This window comes from Salvelinus namaycush, chromosome 35, assembly GCF_016432855.1.
Source record: "Salvelinus namaycush isolate Seneca chromosome 35, SaNama_1.0, whole genome shotgun sequence".
In the NCBI taxonomy this organism is placed as follows: Eukaryota; Metazoa; Chordata; class Actinopteri; order Salmoniformes; family Salmonidae; genus Salvelinus; species Salvelinus namaycush.
Window position 1 is genome coordinate 28,001,872 of NC_052341.1, and position 23,820 is coordinate 28,025,691.

The following is a 23,820-nucleotide window of genomic DNA, read 5'->3' on the forward strand; positions in this document are numbered from 1 at the left end:
GCACCATCTTGCCCCCCATTTTCGATTAATGTGGCTCTAACCCAACTTCAATTCCTGTAGGCTATTATGAATTCTAATGCATTTTCTATTGTTCACAAAAAACAGCCAGGCAATGCAGAGAACAAAATGCATTTAATCAGAGACATGTTTTCAATGACAACAGCAATGACGTAGACAAACACTGGCAATTGTCCCAGTAATTGCCCACTTGAACCTGACTGGCTGTGAGAGTGGGACCTGTCAGGAGCCCACCACAGAGAGAAGGGGTGAGAGATGAGCTGTATTATTTACTCTTCAGATGACAACCACCCCTGACGGCTGCCACTAAAATAAATGACCATGACATTCTCCACTTTTGGCCCCATTCGAGCAGGACAAAACAATACTCCATCCTCCAATGTGTCCCTTGTCTACTGCTCTCCAATCACAGGCTGCGTCTCCAATGTACATTTACGAAACCGTTTTGTACTTGCCATGTTAGTGTATATACTATTTTTAAAAAAATAATGAGAAAGTTTAAAACATAATGTAAAAGAATGAGAAACAAAATATGAAAATATTCACATATGTACATAGCTAGTTTTCTAACAATAGTTTTTAAATCAAGTAAGCAATATCAACTCCTGGCCACTGTTGACTAAGTCATTTCCTTGCTGTTCTTGATCTAAGCTGCCTCCTGATAATGAGATGGTCGCTTTCTTTCTCATCTTGATCAAGACCAATGATCTGCAACATAAGAACAAAACAATATTAGCTTGCACCAGTCGTTTGTTAATACCACCTAAATAGATAAAGTTTTTATACAATCTATGTCTGTTTTTAAAAAGAGAAACCATCAAAGTCCCACCACCCGATGAGATTGGGCCATCCTTCCAAATCTTGTTAATGCAAGTATGGAAAACTTCAGTATTGGATTTTTGATTTGTTTTATTGGAAACACTCACTGGCTGTTAACGCTCATATTTGATTAGCTCCAATTATAAATTACATTTCTCCCCAGGAGAGGAATTTCCAGGTTTTCCTGTGCCCATTTCCCTACCGTGTCGGAAAAAGTTTAAGTAGCATAGAGTTATTTTGTGTGAAACTTGCAGTAACTACAAAGTAAAAAGTAAGGCAAACACTTTGGCTTTGGTCCACCATGTTCTGAATGCAGTTACCAGCTCTGCCATACAAAGGCAAAGAATAGTAACTACACAAACAGTGAAACTATGAAAAATGCCTTTACAGTTCATTTGCTGTCCAGACAAATACAGTTGAAGTCGGAAGTTTACATACACTTAGGTTGGAGTCATTAAAACTCGTTTTTCAACCACTCCACAAATTTTTTGTTTAACTATAGTTTTGGCAAGTCAGTTAAGGACATCTACTTTGTGCATGACACAAGTAATTTTCCCAACAATTGTTTACAGACAATACTTCACAGTATCACAATTCCAGTGGTTCAGAAGTTTACATACACGAAGTTGACTGTGCCTTTAAACAGCTTGGAAAATTCCAGAAAATTATGTCACATTTTAGAAGCTTCTGACAGGCTAATTGACATCATTTGAGTCAATTGGAGGTGTACCTGTGGATGTATTTAAAGGCCTACCTTCAAACTCAGTACCTCTTTGCTTGACATCATGGGAAAAAAATTCAAAAGAAAAATCAGCCAAGAACTCAGAAAAAAAACAGTAAACCTCCACAAGTCTGGTTCATCCTTCGGAGCAATTTCCAAACGCCTGAAGGTACCACGTTCATCTCTACAAACAATAGTACACAAGTATAAACACCATGGGACCACGCAGCCGTCATACCGCTCAGGAAGGAGACGCGTTCTGTCTCCTAGAGATGAACATACTGTGGTACGAAAAGTGCAAATCAATCCCAGAACAACAGCAAAGGACCTTGTGAAGATGCTGGAGAAAACAGGTACAAAAGTATTTATATCCACAGTAAAACGAGTCCTATATCGACATAACCTGAAAGGCTGCTCAGCAAAGAAGAAGCCACTGCTCCAAAACCACCATGAAAAAGCCAGACTACGGATTGCAACTGCACATGGGGACAAAGATCATACTTTTTGGAGAAATGTCCTCTGGCCTGATGAAACAAAAATAGAACTGTTTGGCCATAATGACCATCGTTATGTTTGCAGGAAAAACAGGGAGACTTGCAAGCCAAAGAACACCATCCCAACCATGAAGCACAGGGGTGGCGGCAGAATGTTGTCGGGGTGCTTTGGGACTGGTGCACTTCACAAAATAGATGGCATCATGAGGCTGGAAAATGATGTAGATATATTGAAGCAACATCTCGATATCAGTCAGGAAGTTAAAGCTTGGTCGCAAGTGGGTCTTCCAAATGGACAATGAGCCCAAGCATACTTCCAAAGTTGTGGCAAAATGGCTTAAGGACAACAAAGTCAAGGTATTGGAGTGGCCATCACAAAGCCCTGACCTCAATCCTATAGAAAATATGTGGGCAGAACTGAAAAAGCGTGCGTGAGCAAGGAGGCATACAAACCTGACTCAGTTACACGAGCTCTGTCAGGAGGAATGGGCTAAAATTCACCCAACTTATTGTGGGAAGCTTGTGGAAGGCTACCCGAAACGGTTGACCCAAGTTAAACAATTTAAAAAGGCAAGGCTACCAAATACTAATTGAGTGTATGCAAACTTCTGACCCACTGGGATTGTGATGAAAGAAATAAAAGCTGAAATAAATTACTCTACTATTATTCTGATATTTCACATTCTTAAAATAAAAGTGGTGATCCTAACTGATCTAAAACAGGGAATTTTTACAGGGATTAAATGTCGGGAATTGTGAAAGACTGAGTTTAAATTTATTTGGGTAAGGTGTATGTAAACTTCCGACTTCAACTGTATGTTGTAGGTAGACAAGTGATAAAGCGCTGACGCATTATGATATGCATAAAATATCACTTATCGACCTACAACATAATAGCTGGCTAACAAAAAAAACATTGAAACTGAGAAATGGCTTTACTGTTGGCACAGTTACTGCTTTTGCCATTGTAGGGCAGCAAACTCTACCCCTTTTTATTGGCTTCCTGAGCAGAATTTTCCCAGGCTTTCAAACAGAACACAAGAAGCCTGGGCTTCTGATGCCAAGTTCCACCCAGTTGCCACTCACCAGATGAGATGGGATGTCCAGAGGAGAGGAGATCTCTGTCTTGTACAGTTTCCTCTTGGTCCTCTTCGGTTTCACTGATGTGGCTTTCTCTCGCTTGGTAGATCTTCCATTTACAATCCCCGTAATTGTCTTAGCTATGGATAGAGACCGACATGTAGTGTATATATATATATTAGACAATGTCTGATGTGTGTGCAGAACATTGACATCAGTAAAGGACAACAGCCAAGTCTTGCTAACCTTCAACCCCGAGCAGAGTTGGGGAACTCTGGATGAAGTCTCCAATCTTCTGGAGGGTTCCATCCTTTTTGGCTTTCAGACTTGCTGGTGTCTGTTGCTTGTTCTGGTCTGTTTTTACACCGAGCACTGTCGGCGACTGTTGACATAAAATATATATACAGGATAAGCTTTACTAGTCACAGTCAAATAGGATTAAAAGTCTAGATTCTCTTCTCACCTGCATGTTCACTCTGTTGTTCACCCTCAACTTGATATTCTTTATGTTCTCACTTTCCACAGGGTCCTAAGGGACAGAGAGAACATTTTAGGATTAGTGACACACACAGTGTTGTATCAAATCAAATTTTACTGGTCACATACACATATTTAGCAGATGTTATTGTGGGTGTAGCGAAATGCTTGTGTTCCTAGCGCCAACAATGCAATAGTATCTAAAAACGATTCACAATAATACACAAATCTAAAAGTAAAAAGAATGGAATTAAAGAAATATTAGATTGAGCAATGTCAGTGGCATTCTAAAATACAGTAGAATAGAACACAGTATATACATTTGAGAAGAGAAAAGCAGAATGTAAACATTAAAAAGTGACTAGTGTTTAATTATTAAAGTGACCAGAGATTCCAAGTCTATGTATATAGGGCAGCAGCCTATAAGGTGCAGGTTTGACTAACCGAGTGGTAGCCGGCTACTGATGGCTATTTAACAGTTTGATGGCCTTGAGATAGCTGTTTTTTTGTCTCTCGGTCCCAGCTTTGATGCACCTGTACTGACCTCCCCTTCTAGATGATAGCGGGGTGAACAGGCTGTGGCTCGGGAGGTTGAGGTCCTTGATGATCTTTTTGGCCTTCCTGTGACAACGAGTGATGTAGGTGTCCTGGAGGGCAGGTAGTTTGCACCCGGTGATGCGTTGGGCAGACCACACCACCACCTGGAGCCCTGCGGTTGCGGACAAAGTTTCTGTACCAGTCGGTGATACAGCCCGACAGGATGCTCTCAATTATGCACCTGTAAACGTTTGAGGGTTTTAGGGGACAAAGTCAAATTTCTTCAGCCTGCTGAGGTTGAAGAGGTGCAGTTGCGCCTTCTTCACCATTTCAGATCGTCAGTGATGTGTACGCCGAGGAACTTGAAGCTTTCCACCTTCTCCACCGCAGTTCCGTCTGTGTGGATAGGGGCGTGTTCCCTCTGCGGTTTCCTGAAGTCCACGAGCAGCTCCATTGTTTTGTTGACATTGAGTGGGAGGTTATTTTCCTGGCACCACTCTCCCAGGGCCCTCACCTCCTCCCTGTAGGCTGTGTCGTCATTGTTGGTAATCAGGCCTACTACTGTTGTGTCGTCTGCAAACTTGATGATTGAGGTAGAGGCGTGCGTGGCCAGTCATGGGTGAAAAGGGAGTACAGGAGGGGGCTGAGCACACACCCCTGTGGGGCCCCTGTGTTGAGGATCAGCGAAGTGGAGATGTTGTTTCCTACCTTCACCACCTAGGGGCGGCTCGTCAGGAAGTCCAGGACCCAGTTGCACAGGGCAGGGTTCAGACCCAGGGCCCCAAGCTTAATTATGAGCTTGGAGGGTACTATGGTGTTGAATGCTGAGCAATAATTAATGAACAGCATTCTTACATAGGTATTCCTCTTGTCCAGATGGGATAGGGCAGTGTGCAATGCGATGGCGATTGCATAGTCTGGATCTACTGGGGCGGTAAGCAAATTGAAGTGGCTAGGGTGTCAGGTAAGAGGCGTGATATGATCCTTAACTAGCCTCTCAAAGCACTTGATGATGACAGAAGTGAGTGCTATGGAGCGATAGTCATTTAGTTCAGTTACCTTTGCTTACTTGGGTACAGGAACAATGATGGACATCTTGATGCAGGTGGGAACCTCTGCGCATGCTCCGAGGACGCGGCTAAGGATGCCGTATGGGCCGGCAACCTTGTAAGGGTTAACACTCTTAAATGTCTTACGTCGGCCACGGTGGAGGAGCCCACAGTCCTTGGTAACTGTGCCGCCAGCGCGGCCCACGTTATCCTCAAAGTGGGCGAAGAAGGTGTTTAGCTTGTCCGGGAGCAAGACGTCAGTGTCCGCAACATGGCTGGTTTTCCCTTTGTTTTTGGTGGTTGTCTATAGACCCTGCCACATACGTCTCGTGTCTGAGCCGTTGAATTGAGACTCCACTTTGTTCTGATGTTTTGCCTGTTTGATTGCCACGGAGGGAATAATTACACTGTTTGAATTTGGCCATATTCCCAGTCACCTTGCCTTGGTTAAATGCAGTGCTTCGCACTTTCAGTTTTGCGAACGCTGCCACCTATCCACGACTTCTGGTTTGGGTAGGTTTTTATAGTCAGTGGGTACATCTCCTATACACTACCTGATGAACTCAGTCACCGTATCTGTGGATGTTATTCTCAGAGGCTACCCGGAACATATCCTAGTCCATGTGAACAAAACAATCTTGAAACATTGATTCCGATTGGTCAGACCAGCGTTGAATAAACCTTAGGCAGAAACTCAAACAGGAAGTACCCGTGCTATAGGAAGGGAGGAGCAAAATGGAGGCGTGATCAGATTTACCAAAGGGAGGGCGGGGGAGTGCCTTGTAGGTATTTTGAAAAGTTGAGTAGCAGTGGTCCAATGCTTTACCAGAGCAAGTACTACAGTCAATGTGATGGTAGAACTTCGGAAGCGTTTCTCAATTTGCTTTGTTAAAATCCCCATCTACAAAAAATGCGGCCTTAAGCTATGTGGTTTCCAGTTTGCATAAAGTCCAGTGTAGTTATTTGAGGACCGACGTGGTATCGACTTGAGGGGGAATATACACGACTGTGACTATAACCGAAGAGACTTCTCTTGGGAGGTAATATGGTCGGCATTTGATTGTGAGGTATTCTAAGTTGGGTGAACAAAAGGACCTGCGTTTCTGTATGTTATCACAAACACACCAGGAGTAGTTAATCATGAAACATACGCCACAGCCTTTCTTCTTCCCGGAAAGTTCTATATTCCTGTCGGCGCGATGTACTGAGAATCTAGATGGCTGAATGGATGGGGACAGTATATCCCGAAAGAGCCAAGATTCTGTGAAACAGAGTAAGTCTCTTTGGAAGGAGATCCTCGCCCTGAGCTAGTCTACTTTATTATCCAGAGACTGAACATTAGCGAGTAATATATACTCAGAAGCGGTGGATGGTGTGTACACCTCCTGAGTCGGACCATAAGTCCACTCCGAATACCTCTTCTCCGCCGGTGGTGTTTTGGAGCAGCCTCTGGAATAAGTGCAATTGCCCTTGGGGGTACGAACAAAGCATCCAATTTGGGAAAGTTGTATTTCTTAATGCTGGTGGGTTACCGCTGCTCTGATATCCAAAAAGTTATTTCCGGCTGTATGTAATAACACAAAACAAGTTTCTGGGCTAATAATGTAAGAAATAACACACAAAAAAACAAAATAGTGCAAAGTTGCTTAGGAGCTAGAAGCAGGGCTGCCACGACAATACAGGGGTCAATTCTTCAGCACATAAAGTCAAAATGGTGCCATCCTTCTTCTGCTATATGTATAGCATAATTGGGAATTAAATTCAAAAGGGATCTGGTTGAATCTGTTATCACTTTTTCCAAAGTATCTAATAAAAGGAGGAAAAGCAACCAGGACCTTAATACTGTCCAATCTGGCCTGAGACTGAAATGTGAAGGGACTGTGCTTGTAGTTCCAGGTTCCCACAACTGTTTATAAGCCTCATCTGTTGACGTTGCTCTTGTTCCTTTGGCATAGTTCTGTTAGTGAAAGCCATACGGGGGGGGGGGGGGGGGTTGATTTAGCAGGATAATACAATAAGAATGTTTGGAAAGGTCCTCTGGACTGAACGTTAACGCAAAGCCACTATCTATACAATTCAGCTTCTGTAGGGTTGTTATTATTGTTCACTGACCTTAATCCTACTGAACAAATAGAAGGGTTGCTTTGAGGTAGTTTGTCAGTGCAGTGAGAGAGGACAGACACTGTTGTGTTTATAGTTGTCTATAGTTGTCTTATAGTTGTCTGCGGCTTGGTCTCTGGAAGGGCTGGGTAATACCCAGCCTGTTTGTTAAGATGTTCTCATCCCCTCCACCTCTTACTCAAATCTCTCACACATGCATGCACAAGCACAAACAAAATCAAATGCAAGGCAACCCAGTGTGACAGAACTGGCTCTCCATGTCTACATTTTGGAGGAAGTGTAATGAGATTACCGTGAAATATAACTACATATCCATTCAAAGTCCACACCTGTTGTATTCGCCGCATGTGACAAATAAATTTGATATGCCATGTTAGCCTAGTGGTTAGAGCGTTGGACCAGTAACCAAAGAGTCGCTGGTTCAAATACCCAAGGTGAATAATCTGTTGATGTGCCCTTGAGCAAGACACTTAACCCGAATTTGCTCCAGGGATGCCATATTACTATGGCTGACCCAGTAAAACACCACATTTCACTGCACCTATTAGTGTTGCACGGTATACCAAAACATCTGTACTTTTTCTTAATAGAACCTGAAAAACGGTTCGGTACTAGAATTTGTTCCTACCGGCAGTTCTGTCAAAAGTGTTTCACGTTGTCTACTGATTGAGAGAGGACCAAGTCTCTATCAGCACAGCCGATGTCCCCTTATAATGCAAGAGCACCGTGCCTGCGCCACTTACTCATTGCCAGCTCTAGCCGGTCCCGAGGAACCACTGCACTCACTGTGAGTCTTGGCTGCATCACCGCTCATGCAGCAGAGGAGTTAACATACTTGAATAAGGCAACACGGCATGTAGAAATGTTGAAAACGTTAATTACTGTTCGCAAAACAATGTCCATTACAGGCTAGAACACTTCACATTGTGAGAAAATACCGGTAGCTTCCAGCGTTGTAGGCAAACTTTCCTTGCTAGCTTACAGCTGTAGGTAACATTTCACTACCCTAGTACCTTGTCTGTGATATGCAAACCATAATGCAAAATATTGCTCATTTCAAAGGTGAGTGTCACTAAAAACATTATTAATTCACATCATCTCCCCCCGCCAGCATTACGTCTCTCCCAGTCAAGACTATCTTTGCTCGAGCCTCAAACTAAGTGTTTGTGTGAGAGAATGAAGGAATGGGTCTTACAGAGCGCACACTTTAAAAAATAAGATTTTCTTCTATGCAAATGTTGATCAGTACAATAGAATAAGGCCCAAATGGACGGTTGCCGCATGAAATCAACCAAAACAAGCTCAATAACTCAATGCATGCATGTGACAATAAAACATTTAATTTTTTTTATGGTTTTCAGTCAAATGTCTTCTGGACCTTCTTTTCTAGACATATCCGTTATCCTATCACACACACTTTGAAATGTACCTTCTCCATCTCGTTGCTATTCCTCTTCCTGGCTGAGCGGGTGATTTTGATGTTCACAGACTTGTTCTCTCCCTGCCTCCGGACGTTCAGCTTGTTGGGGTGCAGAGGGGTGAACTGGCTCTCCAGCTTGGGGAAGCAAAGCTCTCGCCTGCCGTCTGTGGACACCTGCGGGGAGTCCAGTACCTGCCCAGACAGACCAACATCACACACACCACTATTTATTATCCGATTCATCAAATATGAATGTTTCTTTACACCCTTACTGGGATAAGTCCATCCCTGATTTTGTGGCTGAAATTGCAAAAAATGACAAGAAAATAGTCAAACATGAGAAGCAGCTATACTGAACCAAAATATAAAACGCAACATGTAAAGTGTTGGTCCCATGTTTCATGAGCAGAAATAAAATACCTCTGAAATTTTCCAGACACTTATTTCTTTCAAATGTTATGCAAAAATTTGCTAACATCCCTGTTAGTAAGCATTTCTCCTTTGCCAAGATAATTAAAGTTGAGGGAGCGTGCAATTAGCATGCTGACTGCAGGAATGTCCACCAGAGCTGTTGCCAGAGAATTTAATGTTCATTTCTCTACCATAAGCAGCTTCGCCTCCAATGTCGTTTTAGAGAATAAGTAAGACCAACCGGCCTCAACCGCAGACCACGTGTAACCACGCCAGCCCAAGACATCCACATCCAGCTTCTTCACCTGCAGGATCGTCTGAGACCAGCCACCCGGACAGCTGATGAAACTGAGGAGTATTTTGGTCTGTAATAAAGCCCTTTTGTGGGGAAAAACGAATTCTGATTGGCTGGGCCTGGCTCCCTAGTGGGTGGCCCTCCCAGGCCCACCCATGGCTGCGCCCCTGCCCAGTCATGTGAAATCTATAGATTAGGGCCTAATGAATTTATTTCAATTGAATGATTTCCTTATATGAACTGTAACTCTGTAAAAAAAAAAAGGAAATTGTTGAATGTTGCTTTTATATTTTTGTTCAGTATAAATGATTCTCTGATGTATACTGACATCTTGTGTTTGGAAATTGGAGTGGTCTTGGAGCTCCCTGAGCTTGTGCTCTTTCTCTGCGTTTCTCTCCTGCATCTCTAATTTGAGGACCTCAACTTTCTTTGAAGGTTGTTTAGACAATTTCACCTGGAAAACAGACATTAGCTTAAAAAGGCAGACAATACTTATGGTGAGAAATACTGTCAATTGCTGTGTGAAGTGCACCTGCTTTCCCTGCAACTACATATATATAATTTAGAGGGAAAGAAGTGATAAGACACTAACTTCTCTTCAATGATATATGGATCAACGTTAATGCTATTAGATTTATGTGATCCTCAGAGATTAGAAAGGTAAAAAGTTAGCAATGTCCCACTAAATTATGCAGAAATTAGGGATTAGGTCACAGAAACCCCTATTCTGAACGTCATTCATCAACTTCCCGCTTCCTACACACTCTGAAACTCCATTGAGTACTTCCTCTCACCCAGAGATGCCATAAAGCCCAGCAGTTCTAATGTGTTTATTAAATCAGTCAGGATGATCGCATTACCTCTTCAGTCTGCAGCGTGCTACGGCAGAGCTCCTTTTGACACTCCCTCATCAACTCTGGAGCAGGGCACTGACTCTCCTCCTGCTCTGGCCCTTCGGCTCCCTCCATCAGAATTGCCCTCTCTTCAAGGCACTTCTGGCTCTCCACCTCATGCTGCTCATTAACCAGCTAGGAGGACATCAAAAGGAATGATTACTTCCCTCACCACATGTGTGCATACAGGGTCCTGCTTCAAACAGAAACGTAAATTGCCAGAGTTTCAGAGAGACTTTGAGAATGAGTGTGAGCATCAAACGACAGCTCTTACCTTCAAGCGCTCTTCAGTCCGCAGACGTTCCTGCTTCACGTTCTCGCCAGGACAGTTGATCACATGAGAAAACTTGGCACTGTTCACATTTTTTGGAAGGCAGCTGTTCTTCAAACTCATCAGCTCTGAAATGCAAAATTTAGACATGGGTGCAAATTCCCCCCAAACATTCTGAATGAAGACATGCTTAAATCAGTGGGTATTTTTATTTATTTTTTTAAATCGTGTGACCACTCACCTCGACTTAAAGCCTCAATCTCTTTCATCTTAGCCTCCAGAATCTGCTCTTGTTCTGTTTGTGTCCTCTCCTGCTCTGTCAGTGCAAGACGCATGTCTTCAATCACCTTCTCCTTGGACTTATTTATATGACTTTCCTCCACCTGGGCCAGTTTCCGCTGAGCCTCCCCTAGTCTCGCTTGCAGAGCTCCGCACTGGGCCTCCCTCTCAGCCAGCTGCTTCTCCAACTCCACAACCCTCTCAGAGCTGCCTCCAGAGGCCTGCACCTGAACCTCCAGGTCCACGATTCGCTCCTTCAGGTGGCCTGCCATTTGTTCGAGGTCAGAGTAACTCTTCGTAATTTCATTGTAAGCCCCCTTCTCTAATTCGTAGTCCTGCAGGTTGAATTGTGCCTCTGACCGCAGTGTCTCTAGCTCATGTCTCAGCTGGCTGCAGAGTTCTTCCTGTCCAGAGAGTTGCTCTCTGACCTGGTTGAGCTCCTGCTCCAGGTCAGCTATCCACTGGTTCTTCTGGAGCAACTGTTCCACCACACTCTCACACTCCCTTTTCATGGCATCTATGGTGTCATGGAACTTGGAGTTGTTCCTCTGCACAGAAGAGACCTTCAGTTCCTCCGCTTCCTTCCGGGGTCGTTCAGTTTCCAAAGTCAAGGATTCAATGGTTTTGGATTTTTCGTTGGATTTGTCTTCGAGCTCCTTCAAGAGTGCTCTGGCTGCTTCTAGCTCCTCTAAAAGATTGGCGGACCTCTCAGTCTGTGCAATAAGTTCTGTTTGGAGAGTTTTCACTGAAGACTCCGCTTTCTGTGATGTCTGCTGGAGCTGGAAGATGCCGTTGACCAGTGCTTTGTTGTCTTTAGAGAGCCTGGCTGTCTCTTTCCTCTCTTTCTCCAGCGAAGCCATCACAGCTTCACAGTCATCCGTCTGCTCCTCCAAATCATCGGTGATCTTCTGTAAGGTCTGTTCGAACGAAACCTTCTCGCGTTTGAGCTCATCGGAGTCTACGTTCTTTCTTTTTATCTCTCCTTTGACCGTCTCCAACTTCTGAACCATCGCCTCATGTTCTTCTTTTAACTGTGAAATGGTCATGTCTTTTTGATGACATTCCGCCTGGAGTTTCTCCAACTCGCCTGTTAGAATAACACGCTCATCCTCAAGACTCCCTGGAGAGAGAGAGGGGCTGGTCAGACACATACAGAACTCTAAAAGTAAATAAGGACCATTAGCCCCGATACAAGATGTTACTCCTTTCATCATTTATTTTATTTTTTATGACTACCTTTCTTCAGGGCAGGCTGATCATCAAGGTTTTCCAGGACATCAGCATGGTGGTTCCTGCCCTCCTCAGCACTGGGACCGTCCCGGCTCATACACTTACAATTCTGTTTCAAGCTCAGAATCTCCTCCTTGATGGAGTCAACCAAGGCCGTCTGTTGTACAAAAACAGTGAAAGGGATTGCATATAGAGGTTCTGTGATTGACATATTACAAAGCACCCCCATATGCACCATTAATGCAAGTATGAAATCATTAGTTCAAGTAAGTAATTTACTTACATCCCTAGTTGCAGCCTCACTATTCTGGTCTATTGCTTCCTGCAGCTTGGTTATCACCTCATCTTTCTCATGGCAGATTTCCATTAAGGCCTCAAACGTCCGTGTCTGAGATTCCAAATTCTGCAGAAAACCAAAATATGGAGAAGCATTAACTCGAACCCAACCTTTCATTCAGTATTCACATGGAACAAAACACATCTCCATATCAGCCAGGCTTACCTCCTTCGCATCCTCTAGCTGCCCGCACAATTGTTTCAATTCCATGCTCATTTCGTCCATTCCTGTAAACAGAGAGAAAACACACTTAAAGGGATACTTGGGAATTTTGGCAATAAGGCCCTTTATCTACAGTGCATCCACATTTTGTGACATTACAACCTTATTCTAAAATGTATTAACATGTTTTTCCCCCCTTATCTAAATCATATTTACATAAATATTCAGACCATTTACTCAGTACTTTGTTGAAGCACCTTTGGCAGCGATTACAGCCTCAAGTCTTCTTTGGTATGACGCTACAAGCGTGGCACATCTGTATTTGGGGAGTCTCTCTCCTTCCTCTCTGCAGATTCTCTCAACTGTCCGGTTGGATGGGGAGCGTCGCTGCACAGCTCTTTTCAGGTCTCTCTAGAGCTGTTTGATCGGGTTAAAGTCCAGAATCTGGCTGGGCCACTCAAGGACATTCAGAGACTTGTCCCAAAGCCACTCCCGCATTGTCTTGGCTGTGCGCTTAGGGTCGGTGTCCTGTTGGAAGGTGAACGTTCACCCCAGTCTGAGGTCCTGAGCGCTCTGGAGCAGGTTTTCGTCAAGGATCTCTGTATTTTGCTCCGTTAATCTTTGCCTCGATCCTGACTTGTCTCCCAGTCCCTGAAATACATACCCACAGCATGATGCTGCCACCACCATGCTTCACCATATGGATGGTACCAGGTTTCCTCCAGATGTGACACTTTACATTCAGGCCAAAGAGTTCAATCTTGGTTTCATCAGACTAGAGTCTTAAGGTGTCTTGGCAAACTCCAAGTGGGCTGTCATGTGCCTTTTACTGAGGAGTGGCTTCTGTCTGGCCACTCTACCATAAAGGCCTGATTTGTGGAGTGCTGCAGAGAAGGTTGTCCATCTGGAAGGTTCTCCCATCTCCACAGAGGAACTCCATAGCTCTGTCAGAGTGACCATCGGGTTCTTGGTCACCTCCCTGAACAAGGCCCTTCTCCCCCGATAGCCCAGTTTTGCCGGGTAGTTTGGAACCAGCCTTGGTGGTTCCAAACTACTTCCATTGAAGAATGATGGAGGCCACGGTGTTCTTGGGACCCTTCCCCAGATCTGTGCCTCGACGCAATCCTGTCTTGGAGATCTACGGACAATTCCTTCGACCTCATGGCTTGGTTTTTGCTCTGACAACTGTGGGACCTTCTGTAGACAGGTGTGTGCCTCATGTCCAAACAATTGAATTTACCACAGGTGGACTCCAATCAAGTTGTAGAAACATCTCAAGGATGATCAATGGAAACAGGATGCACCTGATCTCAATTTCAAGTCTCATAGCAAAGGGTCTGAATACTATTGTAAATAAGGTATCTATTTTTTTAATACATTTGCAAAAATTTCTAAACCTGATTTCAGTTTGTCATTATGGGATATTGTGTGGGTCTGAATACTTTCCGAAGGCACGCTACTTCCCCAGAGTCAGACCTCTGTCCAGTATGAAGGAAGCATGCTAGCAGATACCCATAGACTTCCAGTCATTGCACTAAGGCTAGTTAGCATTGGCTTACGAAACTACCTCCAATTCCTTCATACTGGACACATAGGCATAAAAATGGTATCTATGAGTTCATCTGAATCTGGGGATGTAGATAAAGGGCCTCATTGCCAAAATCCCAAAGCATCCCTTTAAGCTAAATCCTGAATATTTATCAGACATGGACAAATCACAGTTGAGACACACTATACACACCATTTGTTTTGAGGTTGAGTTGCTGCTGGGTCTTGAGGAGCTCCTCTGATAAGTCATCCACTTGCTTCCTCAGGCTGACTTCAGTGCCAGGAGACTCAGGCAGGTCCACCAAACAGGTCTGTGCAGCCTCCGCATCCCTCCTGATTCTAGCCAGGTCGTCTCGCATTGCGTCAATGATCCCCTCCAAGAGCTCTACCTTATCCTCCTGCGACGGAAAACAAAGATATCAGAACTCAACTCATTAAATAAGGACAGGTAAGGATGTTAGTGGTGAAGTTGTATTATCTGCATGATCTGATATTATAACCTGTGTCATGACGCTAGCCATTTCAGTGAATTGGCTAGGAGAGATGTGAACAACCCCCCCCCCCTAAGCTCCTGTTAGGGGGGCAGTTATGACTTTACAATCACATCATAAATTTCTTGCAGAGAATCTTGTCTCCCTGACCATGGCGTAAAGGAGAGAGAGGGTCACAGTAGAACAAATTCTACTACATCCCAGAATTTGAGAATTGACCAATATTCCTATTTTGGAGAACGCGTAAACGGTCAGTGGAGAAGCCAGCTATGACCCGGTCCGGTTTGTTTCATGTTTGTGACCTCATGAAAGACAATACAGCCAAATTAATCTAACTCTGTTTATACAGGTTTCTCAGTTATGAGGCTTGCATCTAATTCTTGTATAAAATTAATGAGTAAAGATTAAACTATTTGCGAAATTATGTAATGTCATGTTAACCTTTAAAATTAGAGAATTGGCTTCCCATGTAAAGTTAAACTAAGTCAGTAGCCACGCCCAAGTGAATAGACATTGGTTGGAAAAGAACCAACTCCTTTTACACTCTTGAATAAAAGCCTCCGTGACGAAAAGTCAACTCAGTTCCAAGTACCGTGAGGACTAGTCCTCACGTTTATAAGGTCTTACTATAATTTCAACTCCACAGACCAGGAAACGAGAGCTTGCTAGTATGCGCAAATCTAGTACGAGAACACTGACCGACGTAGAAGCATCTCCAGAGTGAGATGAACCTCTCAGACCACGTGAACCTCTCACACGACAACCCGGAAGATTCTACAAAGGACAATGGCAACATCGACTGGGCAAACCAGAGCCTCACATCACCAGCTCAACTATCGAAGCAAGCTTCACGTAAATACAATGCATTGCTTTTCCGAATGAGCGATCGTTAGTGGCATATGGATTTGTGAAAATAGCTTCCCAGGTCCGATAGAGACCCATGTTCCTTAGTCTTCCTTCCAAAACCCCCTCTTCTCTCTGAATCAATCGTGTTATAACCAAACTGTTTTTGTTTAGTCCACTAGGGACGGTATTAACTGTATGTTATTATGGATTGTATATTCTGTAATTGTTTAATTAGTTAGTAAATAAATTGAGCCAATTTGTATATGGATGATTCATAAGTAAAGGCTGGGTTCGTGCAGATAACCAATAATTTTACGAGGTTCAGATGAGACTGATGGAAGGTAATAATAAATTAATTAATAGAAGACTAATTGATCAGATATTAAAATATCTGAAGTGTCAGTCGGAAAATTATGACTCTGTAAACCAACATTTCCCGTGGTACCCTGACTTCCTGGTTAATTAAATTAACATGATTAGTTTAATCACGTAATAATAATTAGAGAATGGATTTGATAAAATAAATCTTCACATTTAATGACAAGTCAGACATGACACCTGTGATGTGAGTATGACTTACCTTTGTCATTTCCTCGTCACCAGTGACACTTGCACACTTGCTGACACTTTTGCTGACTAAATTCTTCAGGATCTCCAACCTCTTGTCCGCTCTGTCCTCGATGATCTCCCTCTCTTTGGCAAGACGCTCACTGCATGACAAAAACATTGTTCAGTCAATGCATCTACAGACAATGGCCAAGATTGACAGATCTTTCAAAGAGAGGGAAATGCGACGACTACTTACTTGTAGTCACTTTCCATTTTGGAGAATAGCTCCATGAACTCGATGGTGACCTCTTCACGGATATGAGACTCCAACGCCAATTTCTCAGCTTCCTCCTTCAGAAGTTTCTCCCTCAGTTCCTCCACCAGAGCAAACTGGCCCTAAAATACACAATCAAATCCATCTTTTGTATTTGTACTTAAGGATCCCCATTAGCTGGTGCCAAGGCAGCAGCTACTCTTTCTGGGGTCAAGCAACATTAGGGCAGTTAGTTACATTCACAAAGTAAAATATTACATAACACGTTTCACAACATATTAATTGTATTCCCTCAGGCCACTAAACAACTACCACATCTCTACAATACCTCGGTGTGTCTCGTCACAGTCCCTGCCATTCCATAAAAGTGTATTTTAATATTTTATCTGATTCTACTGCTTGCATCAGTTATCTAATGTGGAATAGAGATCCATGTAGCCATGACTCTACTTAGTACTGTCTCTTCACAATCCCCAAGTCAAGAACAGACTATGGGAGGCATAGTCTGTTCTTGACTTGGGGATTGTGAAGAGACCTCTGGTGGCATGTCTTGTGGGGTATGAATGGGTGTCAGAGCTGTGTGCTAGTTGTTTAAACAGACAGCTCGGTGCGTTCAACATGTCAACACTTCTTACAAGTAATGAAGTCAATCTCTCCTCCACGTTGAGCCGGGAGAGATTTACATGCATATTAATGTTAGCTCTCCGTGTACATTTAAGTGCCAGCCGCGCTGCTCTGTTCTGAGCCTATTTTAATTTTCAGAGGCCCCTCTGTGGCACCTGACTGAACAGTAGTCCAGGTGCGACAAAACTAGGGCACGTAGGACCTGTCTAGTTGATAGGGTTTTTTAAAAAGGCAGAGGGGCGAGTTATTATTGACAGACTTCTACCCATCTTCGCTACTGTTGTATCAACATGTTCTGACCATGACAGTTTACAATCCAAGGTAACCCCAAGCAGTTTAGTCACGTCAACTTGCACATTATTTATTACAAGATTTAGTTGAGGTTTAGGGTTGAGATGCAGTGCCTTAGACCACTGCGCCACTCAGGAGCATCTGGTCAAACACAATTTTCTCAAAAAAATGTACTACGGGTTGGTAAAAGGCTGATTGGTCAACTATTTGAGCTAGTAAAGGGGGCTTTACTATTCGTAGGTAGCAGAATGACTTTTGCTTCCCTCCAGGTCTGAGGGCACACACTTTCTAGTAGGCTTACATTGAGTTATACTTGGATGTGTAGGGTCAGTGTTTGTTTCTGGCATGTCATGCCTAAGTTTGCTAATCTTAAATATCAGTGGTTATGTGATGAATGAGCCATCTGATTCAATGAATGATGGAGCCGTTTGCCTTTTTACCCTACATTTAATTTAAGGTGCTCCAAAGCTTTTTACTATCGTTCATCTTTGTTTCATAGTATAGTTTCTTCTATTTATTCAGTTTAAATCACATGATTTCTCAATTTGCAGTACTTTGCCAATCAGTTGTGTAGCCACACTCATTTGCCATTACTTTTGCCTCATCCATCTCAACCACACACACATTTTCGATTCCTCTTCAATCTACAGGGATTTAACAGTTTAACAGTCCTTTTCTTAATGGGTATTAGTAACTGGAATAAGTTTTTCATAAAATGTGTCAAGTGCAGCGTCTGGTTGCTCCTCATTACACACCACAGACTCCAAAAATATTCTTTACATCAACAACATAGGACTCACTACAAAACGTATTGTATGACCTCATACTCTATTAGGCCCAGCATTTGGAATTTTGGTTTTCCTAGATATTGCTAGTATATTGTGATCACTACTGTACATCCGATGGATTTGGATGCTGCTTTAAAGCAAACTTTTGCAGCATTAGTAAAGATGTGATAATTCCTGTGCTGTTTAATTACCCTGGTAGGTTGACTGATAACCTGGTTCAGGTTGCAGGCACTGGTTAGATTTTGAAGCTGGGCAGCTTGAAAGCCAATCAATATTTAGGTCACCCAGAAAATACCACTTGATATCACATATTTCATACGTTATCCAGATTAGAGGTCGACTGATTAATTAGGGCCGATTTCAAGTTTTCATAACAATCGGTAATCTGCATTTTTGGACATCGATTATGGCCGATTACATTGCACTCCACGAGGAGACTGTGTGGCAGGCTGACTACCTGTTACGCCAGTGCAGCAAGGAGCCATGGTAAGTTGCTAGCTAGCATTAAACTTATCTTATAAAAAACATTCAATCTTAACATAGTCACTAGTTAACTACACATGGTTGATGATATTACTAGTTTATGTAGCTTGTCCTGCGTTGCATAGAATTGATGCGGTGCCTGTTAATTTATCATCGAACCACAGCCTACTTCACCAAACGGGTGATGATTTAACAAGCGCATTCGCGAAAAAAGCACTGTCGTTGCACCAATGTGTACCTAACCATAAACATCAATGCCTTTCTTAAAATCAATACACAAGTATATCTTTTTAAACCTGCATATTTAGTTAATATTTCCTGCTAACATGTATTTCTTTTAACTAGGGAAATTGTGTCACTTCTCTTGCGTTCTGTGCCAGCAGAGTCAGTGTATATGCAGCAGTTTGGGCCCCCTGACTCGTTGCGAACTGTGTGAAGACCATTTCTTCCTAACAAAGACCAGAATTAAAATTTGCCAGAATTGTACATAATGACATAACATTGAAGGTTGTGCATTGTAACAGCAATATTTAGACTTAGGGATGGAACGGTTCCGTATTTCACTGAAAGAATAAACTTCTTGTTTTCGAAATTATAGTTTCCGGATTCGACCATATTAATGAACTAAGGCTCGTATTTCTGTGTGTTATATTATAATTAAGTCTATGATTTGATATTTGATAGAGCTGTCTGACTGAGTGGTAGTAGGCAGCAGCAGGCTCGTAAGCATTCATTCAAACAGCACTGCGTTTGCTAGCAGCTCTTCGCTGTGCTTCAAACATTGTGCTGTTTATGACTTCAAGCCTATCAACTCCCGAGATTAGGCTGGCAATACTATAGTGCCTAGAAGAACATCCAATAGTCAAAGGTATATGAAATACAAACGGTAGAGAGAGAAATAGTCCTATAATAACTACAACCTAAAACGTCTTACCTGGGAATATTGAAGACTCATGTTAAAAGGAACCACCATCTTTCATATGTTCTGAGCAAGGAACTTAAACACAAGCTTTTTTACATGGCAAATATTGCACTTTTACTTTCTTCTCCAACACTTTGTTTTTGCATTAGTTAAACCAAATTGAACATGTTTCATTATTTATTTGACACTAAATTGATTTTATTCATGTATTATATTAAGTTAAAATAAAAAAGTGTTCATTCAGTATTGTTGTAATTGTCATTATTACAAATATATTATATATATAAAAAAATATATATATATTTTATTTTTTATTATTATAAATCATCCGATTAATCGGTATCGGCTTTTTTTGGGGGTCCTGCAATAAATCGGTATCGGCGTTGAAAAATCATAATCGGTCGACCTCTAATCCAGATACTAACTGTTAGCACTAGATGGTCTATAGCAGCTTCCCGCAAGAATGGGCTTCAGGTGAGGCAGATGAACCTGTAGCCATTTTACTTCAACAGTATTTAACATGAGATCCTCTAAGCTTTACAGGAACGTGGTTCTGAATATAAAACAGCAACACCTCCAACATTGGCATTTCTGTATTGCCTGTAGATGTTATAACCATGTACTGCTACCACTATCAAAAGGTATCATCTAAGTGAGTTTCAGAGATAATCAGAATATGAATGTCATGTTACTAGCAAGTTATTGATTTCATGAACCTTGTTTCTTAAGCTACATAAATTAGGTTACTTACATTGTGTCTACCAACACCCCTGGGATAATGTAGATTTGCTGAAGCATTATGACAACTCAGCGACACAATGGTAGGAATTAATTGAGCTGGGCCATTGATAAGTCATTGTCTCAACGCAGCCTTATAACGCTGTGAAAGGATCCAGGAACCCAAATTATTCAGGTGGATCCCATCCTCCTTATAAAAAGGAGGATTTTTCAAAGTCATGTAAAGTCAGTGAAAAAGAACCAGCATATTAACATACTGAATATGAACATAACCTACATTGAAGTCCTCAAGCACCGTCTTGTCCTCTTCTCCCGCCTCCAGAATGGTCTCCTCTGCCATGCTCTCATCGCAACTTTCCTCTTCTTCATAATCATCCTCCTCCTCTTCATCCCCATCTTCCTGCACATCTTCTAGAGTTGTTTCCCAAGCCACCATGGAGCTCTCCCTCCTACTCCACAGGTTCTTGCAGCCAGCATTGTTGATGATGAGGGACACATCTCTGGCAGATCTCTTTGGAGCAATGGCAGGGACTGGTTTGATGTTGAGGACCACCACCTGAGAAGTCATAAAGAAATTAAATAAATGAGCAATTTGGCCACCTATATTACCAACCACAAGCTTACTTTTCCTTATAAAGCTCCACTGACTGACCTTTTGAGCGATGGCGGAGAACTTGAGGACGTTGAGCGTCTCGTCGTACATGGAGGCACACTGGTTGATGTTGACGATCATGCAGGCTTTCCCTCGACCACAGAAAAAGCCCTGGAGGTAGTGTGTGAGCTTGCTCTCTCTGAAGGGGACATGTTGTTGGAACCTGAACAATATTTACATAAAAGGTGCATTATATTGGTTTATTAGAAACAAACATGCAGTCAGTGTTTGTAAAAGACTAAATCTGTATACAGGTCAAATACTCACTTTGCTTGTTGGTTGAGCCTCAGAGCATTGATGCATTTGCCCAGAGTGAGCAATGAGGTGTTGATATTGCCAGCCTCTTTTAGCTGCACTCCTTTATTCTGAGTCTTTGCACATCTCTCAGATCCAGCCAGATCACACAACGACAACCTTAAACATAACACGCAACTATGAATTAAAACACAAGACAATCTTGAGAAAAGCAGGAGAAAAAAAATGTAATAACTTGGTCACTTACTCGCTAATTGTGTGGACTCTGGGTATACCAACATCTTCAATCCGCAAGATACGAATGGAAAATATGCTATGGCTTCTGCTTGAGACGTTGTTGAGCTTTGTGCAGGAGAAACTCTGGTTCTTCTTTCCTATCTTCAGGACTTTGTAAGCCTCGTCTGAATTATTTACTTGAACCCACTTTAAATCTACAAGAGAAACCATGTGTATGTGAATGTTCTGTACGAACTGAAATCCCATAGCTTCTAGGCTAATTCATCACATATTCAATCAAAGTGACATTACCTTTCACAAAGGCATTTCCCTTGATGTCTTGGGACAGCCGAAGGACGGTTCTCCTATGTGAGCCATTAGGAATGGGCTCCAGTAGGTCGTAGATATTCTCATTGTAGATTTCACAAAAGGAAACCCACACAGAGTATTTAGTGTGAGAGTCCACATCCAGACAGAAACTGTCTCCTTCCCCCTGATCACTGATGTCGCTCAAGGAGGAACCTGTCAAACAACAAATCTTACATTTACTTGTAACAATGAAAAATGTGTCACATATAGTATCAAGAAACTCATAAAATACATAGCTACTGTACTTTGCATACTCTAGGCCTGCAACAAGTTTCTTACCCTCCAGAATTGTTGACCTGCAAGTGGAGCTCATCGTGCTTTTCAGAAAATCACTCTGAAGAAAAGAAACAGTGGGAAAGAAAGTAGGATGAGACTAATTTACATTTCATTAAGAAAGCAAAGCAGGGGGGAATTGTGCGAGAGGTTTTACTGTTAAACCTCACCTCCTTTGACAGTCTCATGAGGTTTCGCTTATTAGTAGACTCTTCATCCTGCTGGTCCTTTGTGAGCCTAGTGAAGTCTCTGCATCGATGTGGTTTGATGTTGTTCTGTGCATAGACCCTGCCCTCGATGCTGTTGAAGATCACGTTCAAAGACCTTGGAAGAATTCCACCATCACTCTCAGGGCCTGGAAGCAAAAATAGACAAAGTGTTAAAAAGGCATGAAGCCAAAAGTGTTTAACATGAACCCGTAGCAGTCACTTTTTTTATTTATTGTGGTGAGCATCTGTTATGAAACCGAGAGGTCAAAGGGCAAATTGAAACATGCTAAAAGAATTCTGACCAAGGAATGTGAATGTCTTCCCGGCGTTGGTGACTCCATATGTGAAGACAATAGAATTCCCTCCTTCTAGAACATCTCTGACCAGACGTTTCACTGTGCCATCAAACATTTGCCTCTGTGTAGTGTCAGGGCCATATACCTGGAGGGGGGGGGGGGTTAAACAGTTTAGGAAAAATGGCCACACTCCACACACATTTTTTTTGAAAAGCCAATCTTTACAAATAGCTACTAATTAAACAGCTGGAAAAGGCCTCACCTGAGAGAACTGAAATCTTTGGGTGGTCTGAGTGACTGGTTTGTCACCATCTGAGTGACTGGTTTGTCGTCTGGTTGATAAAGAGCTCCTAGGAGCCCTGAGTAAAACAGTGTCTGGTGGCTCCATGGACACACATTCCTGGATTTAAACAGAGGAAAAGGAGCACGTCAACAAATGCACTCTGATCAGCAAAGGACCACTGACTGACCATTCTGCCCCTTGCTAGTGCAGGAAGTGTCTTGACACAGGTACAATCCTATTGAGGATTTTCTAAGTCATATTCATCCAATCCAAGGGTACTTTTCATTGGTTGTAATAACTGGAAATAATAATGTGACTTTACAGTATATCAAGGTCCTTTTGCGGCAGATCAATCATGATCCTTATCTCAGTGTACTACTGTAGGTGTCATGGGACAATACCTGAGATTCACCACTTTCATTCTCTACTGTGGTAAAGGGACGTATCCTGAGGTAGACCCGCAGATGCTCTTTCTCAAATAATACACAATCCTGTAGGGAGAGATTAATATACAGAATTGCTTGGGGTATTGTGTTTAAAAGATAAATAAAGTAATTACCAAAAGGTTGCTAGCTATATAGATGATTTTAAAACATCTGATAACATAAGCCCCTAGTTAGCTAACGTTAGCTTGTCACATCAAGAAAAATTCCAATACAGTACAAAATCAAACCTGTGGCAGAGCAGATGCAATTGCAGAAAAATCAGCAAACAAGTCCTTTCTCAAATCCTCAACAACTATAGGCCCCACTCTCTCTGGTTTCTTGTCCAAACACGTATCCATCACTCTATAAAAAGAGACATTTCACATTGTTTATGATGAAGTCCTTTACTATTTAAGCTAGCCTACAATAAATTAGCCAAGGCAAGGTTAGCTGTTATGTTACCGTTGTGTCTTGCTGGAAAGAGAGAAGAGCAAACACGTTGGCACAGACAGAGTAAAAAAAGTTATGCATCCATCTTTCGTAATCTGATTAAAATCGTTTAACTACTGTAATAACTCACGTTTGTGTGTTTTTATTCATCGACACATTGATGTAGCTAGCTACAGCCCTCTCCATTCGTTTTTGAACAAGTTGACCGCGGTCTAATTTTCAAA

General features: G+C 42.4%; 1 protein-coding gene across 2 annotated transcripts; it reads right to left on the bottom strand.

The window, feature by feature from the left end:
• Positions 1-113: 113 nt before the first annotated feature.
• kif20bb (kinesin family member 20Bb) lies at positions 114-23,801 on the bottom strand. 2 transcript variants are annotated; one of them, XM_038975229.1, is made up of 27 exons: positions 23,727-23,801; positions 23,395-23,509; positions 23,123-23,212; positions 22,701-22,838; positions 22,445-22,583; positions 22,104-22,288; positions 21,940-21,994; positions 21,604-21,813; positions 21,323-21,506; positions 21,088-21,234; positions 20,821-20,983; positions 20,446-20,724; positions 16,305-16,444; positions 16,080-16,209; positions 14,356-14,560; positions 12,618-12,679; positions 12,399-12,518; positions 12,122-12,272; positions 10,848-12,005; positions 10,610-10,734; positions 10,303-10,470; positions 9,771-9,896; positions 8,746-8,928; positions 3,596-3,661; positions 3,379-3,514; positions 3,139-3,272; positions 114-726 (listed from the first exon to the last, which is right to left on the bottom strand). In XM_038975229.1, exons 1-27 carry the CDS (start codon positions 23,780-23,782, stop codon positions 643-645), a joined length of 4,749 nt encoding a protein of 1,582 aa, XP_038831157.1. In that variant the 5' UTR covers positions 23,783-23,801; the 3' UTR covers positions 114-642. The 2 variants fall into 2 exon arrangements, with proteins under 2 accessions (XP_038831157.1, XP_038831158.1); XM_038975230.1 differs by lacking the exon at positions 9,771-9,896.
• Between the last annotated feature and the right edge of the window lie 19 nt (positions 23,802-23,820).

What these genes read in the sequence shown, in the direction of transcription:
- kif20bb (XM_038975229.1), bottom strand. Translation starts at nt 23,782, where the DNA reads ATGGAGAGGGCTGTAGCTAGCTACATCAATGTGTCGATGAATAAAAAC. An exon ending in CGGTGCTTGAGGACTTCAAT is followed by an intron (nt 16,445 to 20,445) that starts GTAGGTTATGTT and finishes TGTGTATTTTAG; the next exon opens with GGCCAGTTTGCTCTGGTGGA. An exon ending in ACAACAGAGTGAACATGCAG is followed by an intron (nt 3,515 to 3,595) that starts GTGAGAAGAGAA and finishes TTATGTCAACAG; the next exon opens with TCGCCGACAGTGCTCGGTGT.